This window comes from Sesamum indicum, linkage group LG12 (assembly GCF_026168435.1).
Source record: "Sesamum indicum cultivar Baizhima isolate 11 linkage group LG12, ASM2616843v1, whole genome shotgun sequence".
Lineage (NCBI taxonomy): Eukaryota > Viridiplantae > Streptophyta > Magnoliopsida > Lamiales > Pedaliaceae > Sesamum > Sesamum indicum.
This window is the reverse complement of record NC_142668.1, coordinates 15,412,845-15,422,231: the sequence shown is the minus strand read 5'-3', so window position 1 is coordinate 15,422,231 and position 9,387 is coordinate 15,412,845. Positions and strand designations below refer to the sequence as shown.

At 34.7% G+C, this 9,387-nt stretch overlaps 2 protein-coding genes across 4 annotated transcripts; both read right to left on the bottom strand.

Annotated features, from left to right (window-relative positions):
• Positions 1 to 265: 265 nt before the first annotated feature.
• On the bottom strand, positions 266 to 2,063 carry LOC105175322 (cytochrome b561 and DOMON domain-containing protein At5g35735-like). 3 transcript variants are annotated; one of them, XM_011097732.3, is made up of 3 exons: positions 1,601 to 2,063; positions 1,266 to 1,511; positions 266 to 1,179 (listed from the first exon to the last, which is right to left on the bottom strand). In XM_011097732.3, exons 1-3 carry the CDS (start codon positions 1,844 to 1,846, stop codon positions 949 to 951), a joined length of 723 nt encoding a protein of 240 aa, XP_011096034.1. In that variant the 5' UTR covers positions 1,847 to 2,063; the 3' UTR covers positions 266 to 948. The 3 variants fall into 3 exon arrangements, with proteins under 3 accessions (XP_011096034.1, XP_020554113.1, XP_020554114.1); XM_020698454.2 differs by having other exon boundaries at positions 266 to 1,158; XM_020698455.2 differs by having other exon boundaries at positions 985 to 1,172.
• Positions 2,064 to 3,243: 1,180 nt separating this feature from the next.
• Positions 3,244 to 8,224, bottom strand: LOC105175320 (EH domain-containing protein 1). The gene is made up of 17 exons (XM_011097731.3): positions 8,122 to 8,224; positions 7,917 to 8,040; positions 7,725 to 7,804; positions 7,067 to 7,135; positions 6,905 to 6,962; positions 6,651 to 6,706; positions 6,522 to 6,564; positions 6,380 to 6,441; positions 5,929 to 6,048; positions 5,702 to 5,804; positions 5,560 to 5,609; positions 5,044 to 5,172; positions 4,707 to 4,958; positions 4,486 to 4,565; positions 3,956 to 4,082; positions 3,716 to 3,859; positions 3,244 to 3,606 (listed from the first exon to the last, which is right to left on the bottom strand). Exons 2-17 carry the CDS (start codon positions 7,999 to 8,001, stop codon positions 3,421 to 3,423), a joined length of 1,644 nt encoding a protein of 547 aa, XP_011096033.1. The 5' UTR covers positions 8,002 to 8,040; positions 8,122 to 8,224; the 3' UTR covers positions 3,244 to 3,420.
• Between the last annotated feature and the right edge of the window lie 1,163 nt (positions 8,225 to 9,387).

Here is a 9,387-nt window from a genome sequence, read left to right as displayed (position 1 = left end):
CAATCTTCAAATAGTCAAGGCTTTGACTTTCTATAAATTAATATATTTCAGTGTGCGATGCATGATTGACCCCATCGATTTTTTCGAGTTTTTATAAATATTTTCTTCTAGAATGGGGACCCAAAAATAAAAGAAAATGTTATTCGTGTTCAGTGTGGCTAGTCCAATAATTAATACTAGCGTTTGCACGGATTTAATCTAATTGTAATTAAAATTATATTTTATAAGTTTATAAATTACGAAAAAGTTAATTGAAATTTTTTAAAATAGAATTGAATTTTCATTTTAAATTATAATGCATTAGTATTAATACAAATTATAAAATTTTACGATTAGAAGAAGATATACAAAGAATTAATCAATTTATGTGTATATCTCAATAATCGATTTGAGATTCTGGGGCCATTTTTGGAGTGTTGAGGTCCCTCTGATGTTTATGTGGGAGATATTGTGATGAAGCTTTGCCAGTGCGCGTAAACCTCGCAACAGGTCGGCCAGACGTCGAAGTGATGTGTCCGGTTTGTGGAATGGCAAGTGAAGACATTTGGCCTTTGTTGTTGCAACGGTGGGTGGCGCGTCAAGTGTGGGCTCTTTCCTGATCACTGCCATGGAGGACTGTAGGCAATTGGGAATCAAATGCTGCAGGTTGGATACAGAGAGGCCCATGCCGACATGAATTTCAGGCAGCACAAAATTCTTGAAGGCTACGGCAATGCTTATCATGAATGGCTGAGAGTATGCGACCTGCTTTAAGGATAGGAATTTATGTTTGATCGCGTTACGCTTTTTTATGCGATTATTATATAATTCTTAAAGAATAGTGTATATATGAACAGAACTGAAAATACAATGTGAATTGCAATAGGAATTCCAATCGGCTCACAAATGATAGAAAACCGGAAAAAGAATGGGATTTTGAGAAAAATAAATTGGAAGTTTGTAGGGTGCTTAAATGGAAATAAATCTAAAGAGTTCCAAAAACAGGGCAGTTAAACCCAAAACTCCCAAGAGAGTGCCGTAAACCCATTCCCATCTCTTGGCCGCACTCTGATTGTTGATCCCCTGAAATATATTGGCAATGATGAGTACAATCAGGGCGTACCCCGCAACATGATGATAAATCACCCAGTATTTGCGGCATCCCTGTTCTTCACCTGCCTGTAAACACAAGGCTAACAACTGAATAAACGTAAGCGTCCTGAATTTGAAACATCGACTCTCCACCAATACAGCATAAATTCGACAAGATTGTTAGTGTAGTGTACCTGAAGCGTGGCGAAGGCGAATATTATTGTACCAAGAATTCCGTGTGTGCTCAGGCTCTGTTCTTTGGCTGCATTCTTGATCGACAGGCCAAGGCCCCACCCGAGTGTGCCCAGGAGGAACCCTGACAACTGAGACAGGATGTGGAGAGAGTACCAGTCATCCGACAGTTTCCTGAAATACCTTGCAATGATAACCCCGACGGGCAACAGGACTCCCCATCCTATGATGTTTACCGTTCCATGGACCTGTTGGTAGATGTCCTATTAAATCTTGAACTATTGACAAAGTGGAGTAATTATAGGAAATTAGCCTGAGACGTTGGACCAGATTTTACAGTTCTTAAGCGGCTGTGGTGGCGAGATATATGCGCGCTCCTCCACGGCTTTGGGTCCGTAGCCTGGTTGCTTTGAGTCTCAGGAGATGCATTCTGATTGACGGGCTGCTCTGTTTGTTGCTTCTGAATTTCCTGACGAAGGGATTTTCTGGTGGAGTTCATGAGAAGTGAGCCCTCGTCGGCCCGAGCAATCACGGAGGGTGCACACCAGATTATGTAGAATATTATGAGGGAAGTGAAATTCATGAATAGCTTTGTTTACTGATTTATATATATTACTGTGAGCACAACTGTTTAATTACAGTTTCTGCTGGTGCGTAAAGGAGCACAGAGCTCGAAATTGTAGTTGTGGGCAATGTGTTTCTGGCAAAATAATAAAAATGGGCTGATGAGAATCTATCCTTTACTTATTAGAGTAGGACAATGTTTCTTAGCTAATCATTTTGCCTCGCAATGCTGTCAGATTTTATTCCGATTTTTTTCTTCTCTACTGTCCTCTTCTTCTCCTTTCAAACTCAGACTGCCCTCTTTTTTCTTATGCCCACAAATACGGATAAACAACTTAAAAGCAGATGCAGGAAAGAGTAGGAATAATTTTCATGCTAAAGAAGTTGCTTTTGTTTCTTTCACGTCATCAACTGATAGTCGGATATAATTAGCGACGCAAAGTTACATTACCGGAGTCTAGCTTAGTAAGCGAAGTTAGTTATAGACATCGACCCAACCCACTTACTGCAACCAAACGGTAAACATATGGAATTCCACATTTGGATGTATAATCCAGTCAGAGATTGGACATTTTAGTGCTTCTGTAACTGCTACAACCAAGAATATAATCAGCTTCTCTACTTTGCTTATTTGAATTGGGCACGTAAATATTGCTCATTTACCTTAAATACACAATGAGTTTGAATTTGACCTTAGATCAGGTTTCAGATGTAGGGTTTGGAAGGTTATCAAAATTTGGCATCTTTATATTGGGAAAAATTATTTAGGGTTTAGGAGTCCAAAGGGGAAAAAAAACCATAAATGAATCAAGAATTTATCTTAGAGTAAAAAGGAAGATATTGAATAAAATTAGATTCAGAGGGTGTCTGAATGAGTTCATAAGCTTTTTAAAATATTTTATAAAATGTTACAAAGTATTTGATCATTTAGAAAAAAATCTATTAAACTCTAAAAATAACATGTTATGAGTTTATAAAGTCTTTAAAAAGAAAATAAAAAAGTTGCCAACTTTAAAAACTTAGTAATCATTAATTATAAATTTCATTACTAACATATGTTAAATTTCATAATATTATTTTAGCTAAAATGCATAAAAAAACCCCTCTATATTTTAAAAAATTCGTTAAAAACCCTCATTCTGCTTTAAGAATAGGCAAAAAAAACCCTCTCTATTTTCTTAAACATAGTTCAATCTCCCCTTTCCATTAAATTTAATTAACAGCATCAAATATTTTATAAATGACCATTATACTTAATATATATTATTTTTTATTTTAATGATCATTGGGTCTTCTTTGATTAAACAATGATCATTAGATTTTAAAAAAATAAAAAGTTTGGAGAGGGTATGAGGCTTACTGCGCAACAGGAGAGAACAGACTGAATACATACGGTAATTCGAATACAGGAACACATATCAAAAGATTGACTTGTCATTGGTAAAAACAAAGTAAATGATTCTGATCCAAAAATAAAAGTAAAATAAAGAACAAATTTATATAATTCAAAATGAAAGAAAAGCTCGCAGCCCTGCATATGCAGTGATCCATACTTACCAACTTCAAGCCTTCTTGAAGTCATTCCTAACCATTTTAATCATAAATGTTCCTAAAATTTTTCAATAGCTCTGGGATGTCATAGCCAAGCATGTCATCAACAGCCTGAATCATCTTGGGCTTCAGTTTCTCAAAATCATCAATGTTATAACGACTCAAGACCTCCCTAAAGTGCTCGACATTGGGAAAATCCCCAGCTGGGAGATGGTATTCTCTCTGAACCTGTATCAAGGAATTCCCCATTTACAACATATAAGCATTTAAGGCGTGAAGCACCATGTGTCTGTGTGCAATAGGTTGGGTTCAGAGAATGTGCTAGCAGCATAGATACCTTTTCAAATTCAGTTTCAAGATTGTCCATTAGCCGTCGCTGTGTTTTAGCTTTTCCCATTAATGCAGGCATCTCCTTTTTGAGATGGCTCATTATGTAGGCGTGGATCTTGGCAGCTCTAGCACGTTTCACAAACTCATTGATCTGACAGTAAACTTTTGTTAAACACAATGGTGCTTTCACATTGCCAGCATTAAATAAAACATGCACTGATTGAAATCTATAAAAAAATTTGCATACCCGGCGATCACAAGCTTTCTTTGGTATGTCGATCAGATCTAACAGGAGGTCATCTTGCTCTTTCTCAAAAAGTTCCTTTCCTACTGGACCAGCAGCTGCTTCATTCACCGGCTTGTCATTGAATGATCTGGAAATCACAGGAAATTTTAGCATTATAAAATTCATAATTTACCAACGAAGTAGATGTACCAGTAGTTCAAGCCTAGCCCAATCAACGATATAGAAACATAAGGACTAAATAAGCTGAAAAGAATCGTAAAAGTGGTTCCATTGTTATGATAACATCATATAGATACTCCCTAAAATAAACTTTACCCAGGTCAATCTGAAATAACACAAGAAATAATTCACAAAAAACTAAACAAGCTCATTTCAGGGAAGACCAAGCACTGGTGCAGCGGCCAGAGACTGCAATGCAGACTCACAAAGAAGTACAATCGACTACACCTTCCTATAAGTTCCAAAAAGTAGAAGATAGTGGTACTTGAAGATGATTCATGACATCAAAGTTCTAAATGTGAAGAACCTACCCAATATAGACACGTGAGACCTCTGGAGTGTTCAGAACTTTTCCAAGTGACCACATTAGTGCACCATAAACTCTCATCAACTGCGATGAGGTAAAGAAAAATTATGAGAATTAATAGAGCTTACAGCTAAACTAACTTGAGAAACATCACAAACATAATCAAAGGGAGAGAACAGGAGTAACATGAAACTGATAATACATGTATTCAATTAGTGATCTTGCCTGCTGAGTATCTACTTGATCAGCTTTATTCAAGACAACACGTATTTTGTCATCATTACCACGTAACGATGATATAACCCGCTTGAACTCATCACTGATGTCAAGCTTATGAGGATCAAATAGAAGGAGTATTAAGTCGCATTTTGCTGCAAACCATGATATGACACCTGTAAAATCATAGCTTCTCTGGGTGCGTTGCTTTTCTCCAGACAAAACCCCAGGAGTGTCCACAAATGTTATATGTTCAAGCAGCTATAGGTAAAGACGTTTCATCAGATAACTGAAAAACTTAGTTTTACAAAACGCGATGCTAGCATGCCAAGACGACTGTACTCACTGGATGTGGCATTTGAGAACACTCGAACTTCGACAAAAATGATCCACCGAATGTAGTCAAACCAGTAAAAGGCAAGTCTGCATGAACTGCAATAGTATTTCCAGGAATGCTCCTTTCGTCGGGCCCAGACTGAGAACATGATCAAGAAACATTTACAAATAAAAAGAATAGCAGAAATAGAGAAACAACCAAGAAAATTCAAACACAATAACGCAAGTTATAAGGTTACACATAAAAGAGACATTTCGAATAGGCAGAAGATTTGAGATGAACTATAACAATTATAATTTTGTGCTTAAACAGTGAGTTGAGCACAGATCTTTTTATTATATTTTTCCTTGCATTCTTAAATAATCCCACAAGGTGCATTTGGTTCACCATATTCATGTTCACCATCTCCATAAATCTGGAAAATCATGAACATGTATATATATATGGCTAAACCAAATGTGGAACAAATGCATATGCGTGGATCTTCTACACACAATTGAATTTGCAAAACAATAGTCCTTGTACCATAACAACAATAAACCGGTCAGTAGTTGGCTCAGGTCCAATATGAGCACCTGTGAAGAAAACCAGAAAGTGATGTCTCATGAGTAACAGACATGCACTGATATAGAGTACCAACATAAGATATTTTAAAATAAGAACTGACCTGGATAGCTGCATTGGAGCAAGTGTTTTATAAATGTGGTTTTTCCAGTTGAGTACTGACCCAAAAGCATGACCATGGGCTTGGCATCAAAATCACTACTAGTCTGAAAATAAAGAGAATACTAACATGTCAATGCATCCATTAGTTAGGGACTCCGAGAACTATCCAAGAGAATATACATATGTGAAGGAGAACTAGGCAAAAAACAATATTCTAAATGTACTTACCAGAAAAGGGGATACAAAATCATTAAATCGGTAAGTAGCTTCTAGAGGCTTTAGCTTCTCATTGTACAGTATCTTCAAGCCGTCAATCACTGAAGTAACAGCAGTGAGAGAAATATTGTTCTGTAAAAAGTTGAGAAGAATAGTAAGTCAGATAGTTCTTCTTAGGATGATTGTTACATGTGTGCATAAACATGATCACTAATTAACTGGTTGACAGTTCTCACCAGAAAATGCTAAGAAATAAAAATCAGAAACGCTCTTAAACCTAGCATACTGTGTCTTTTTCTTTATTTACAAATATAGAGTTACTAGCATATTGTCTCAACATATAACATTGTTTTTCATCATTTAGAAAGACAAAATGATTATGGGCAAAGGGTAGAAAGTTGGGGCATGACAAAGTTTTTCTTTACTTCAATGATATAAATATCTAAAAAAAAGATACAAGTACCTTCTTTTTAGAGTGTGTGCTAAACAAACTCTTCGGTGGTGTTGGTTGCACCTGTATATTTCCTGCATCATGTTTTTCTTGCAATCTCACTAAGAAGAAAGCTACATCACAATGTTAATCAACATTGAAATTGGGTACTAACCATTGGTTTCATAATTGCCATTTGATACTGGACCTTTATTTTTCTGGTAGAGAGATGCAAAGGAAAAATGTTGATGAAGCATAATCTTATGATAAACACATTGAGACAAGAAGGTCGATAGGTGCTTACTTCCAGTAAAGCATCCAAACCTTCCATATACGGAGGATTCAGTGTTTCCAAACTAACTGCAATTTGAAAAGATTCAATTTAAAGTTAGATAATCAGAAATGCAAGAAGAACAAAGGTCAAGTTCTGCATTGAACAAAATTCTAATTATCACAAGGAAGAAAATGAGCAGTAATATTTAAATGAAATGTCTGGAACAAGTAACCTAAAATGCTAATAATGCAGAATTTCACACTATTTCACATTTTGCCTCTTGCCTGTGCTTTTAAGGAGTTCTGAGGTTAGTTCATATCCTTCTTGGGCGAAAGAGATCAACTGAAATTGGAAGAGTTGACCAAAAGATCAAACAGCATTAGTTCATTGCAATGCCATATGCACAAAGTTCTACTTTAAATATCCTTTTCTTGATGGAATACAACCTGCATTGCAGTGGTAAACTCCTTGAAACCTAAAAACCCTTGTCGCTTGGAATCAGCAATTGCCCAAACCTTAAATCAAAAAGTTGGAATTGAAAGATGAGAAAAGATGAAAATTATGAGTGAACTCCTGAAGATCAATTTGGAGAACAGAGTGACAAACAAAGTGGATAATCAAGAACTCAATATAGCCAGGATAAAGATTGTTAGCATTAATAAGAAAATGAGCAAGAGATGATCCACCAGCTATTTCTAGAATTTCATTGAAAGGAGTTATATATTTCTCATTTTCATTCAATAAACCGAAAAATTTATATACATGATCCGGTGCATCTTTTAAACTCTAATAAGTTGAATCACCTACAAGCAGAATGAAAAATGTCACCAAATCACAGAAGTTGAAAATTCATTAATCTAATCTAAAAATGAAAGAACAAACATATCACGGACATGTAATGAGCAGTGATACTGAAACAATATAAAATATTCTTAAAAAAAAAAACAATAAATAATCAAAGCAGTAGAATCTGCCGTCCTCCTCACAGATCAATCATAACTAAACCAGAACTCCAACTCTATCAATACGTTAACAAAAAACACAAAAAGCAAAATATACTTAAATAATCAAAATAGAAAAGCCACGCGCATTTGTTAACCAAACCTGCTTGAGTTCATGCTTCGATAAGTTGGACATGGCAAAAAAGCTGGTCGCGTCATTCCCAGTCAAACGGCCATCACGATCTGTAAACAAATCATCAATCCATATAACATATAAGAACCGCATAATATATATTGAGGATTAACAGGAAGCAGCATTTAAGGGTAAGAAGTACAAAATAGAAAAATGAATAACCTGAATCAGCGAAGTTGAACCAAGTTTGGTAGATTTTAAGTTGCTCTTTAGAGCACGAACTGATCGGTCCTGAAGCGATTTCCATTCTTCCAGAGCGAATTCTCAGTGAGGTCTAGTGTGTGCGCTGATAAGAACAAATATGCAGTGTGAGCGCTGATAACAGCAATTGGAAATTTGAAAACCGTGAAAGTGGGAATTCGATGACCTATTTTATAACAATTGTCGCGCTCGGGTCCGCCTCCTCTCTTGTCGGCTCGCTCCAATGTTATACAGTTTGTATAAGAAGTCGGGGGGACAACTGTAGTGCCTAACGCGATTTTTATGTTAAAACCAAATAAGAAATAAATAATTTGAATATCCGAATTTAGAGTCATGCTTCAGATGGACATTAATTTATATGGCAACAGTTTTTGGATAATCAAATTTTATATTTTTATTCCGAACGTATTAGTACAATTATTCTTTTTTTTTCAATTGGTTAATTAAAATTTGAATATTCAAATGTTCTCGTCAATTGGTTAATGATACCTGCTGTATCAATTTTTTGTGAAGCAAAAAATGCCTTTCAACCGATAAAATAACTGACTTCTTAACTTTTCAAATTTTACATTAATTGATAAATTATTTTTTTCCCTTTCTTTCTTCGTTTTTATTTTTAATGTAATATATTGATTTAAATATTTTATATTTTATTTAGGATAAATTACAATGACCTCTCATGAGGTTTGGCATAATTACGAATATCCACATATTGTTTGAAAGTTTATCAATATCCCCCTGATTTTAACGACTGTCTAATAATTAGCCCAATTCGTTAGATGTTTATCCATTTTTTATAATGAGATCAAAATGCCCTTATGGATTAAAAGTTATAATTTTATTTATTTTTTAAAATTTTTTAAATTTTTTATGGACTAAGCGGATAGTATTTCTTATAATTTAAAAAAAATCATCCACTCCATTCAATTTTTTTAGAAGTTTTAAATTTAAAAAAAAATACAGTAATGGCAAAATTGACAATTTCATAATTCAATTCAAGGATTACATAATTTAATCAAACATCAGGGAGGTATTTGTAATTTTTCAAACAACAAGTGGGTATTCGTAATTATAATAAATCTCAGAGGAGATCGTTGTAATTTATCTTTTTATTTATAATGTTGTTTTTAATATATTTTAAATTATATAAAAAATTTATTCATTATATGCGTACAAAATCGACGTACCATAACGACTAGTTACAAAAAATGAGAAGGCAATAACACCCGATTAATCCACCATTGAAGATTCCGCATACATCATGCTTGTCTGTTAGTATTTTTATATCTGACTTATTTACATTATTTGTTTGTGGTAGGTAAAATAAAATGGGAATATCTTATATTAACGACAATGTTATCTATTTGAATTATCTCAGTACCGCCTCTCCGTTTCTTTCTCTCTTTTAATTTTCCCAATTTGATGGCAAAGT

Excerpts from the sequence above, each read along its gene's own strand:
- LOC105175322 (XM_011097732.3), bottom strand. The coding sequence starts at position 1,846 with ATGAATTTCACTTCCCTCATAATATTCTACATAATCTGGTGTGCACCC. Across the intron at positions 1,512-1,600 it reads ACCACAGCCGCTTAAGAACT|GTCCATGGAACGGTAAACAT; the intron begins GTAAAATCTGGT and ends ATCTACCAACAG. Across the intron at positions 1,180-1,265 it reads TCGCCTTCGCCACGCTTCAG|TTGTTAGCCTTGTGTTTACA; the intron begins GTACACTACACT and ends ACGTTTATTCAG.
- LOC105175320 (XM_011097731.3), bottom strand. The coding sequence starts at position 8,001 with ATGGAAATCGCTTCAGGACCGATCAGTTCGTGCTCTAAAGAGCAACTT. Across the intron at positions 6,565-6,650 it reads GTTTGGATGCTTTACTGGAA|AAAAATAAAGGTCCAGTATC; the intron begins GTAAGCACCTAT and ends TCTCTCTACCAG. Across the intron at positions 4,959-5,043 it reads GTTCTCAAATGCCACATCCA|CTGCTTGAACATATAACATT; the intron begins GTGAGTACAGTC and ends CTTTACCTATAG.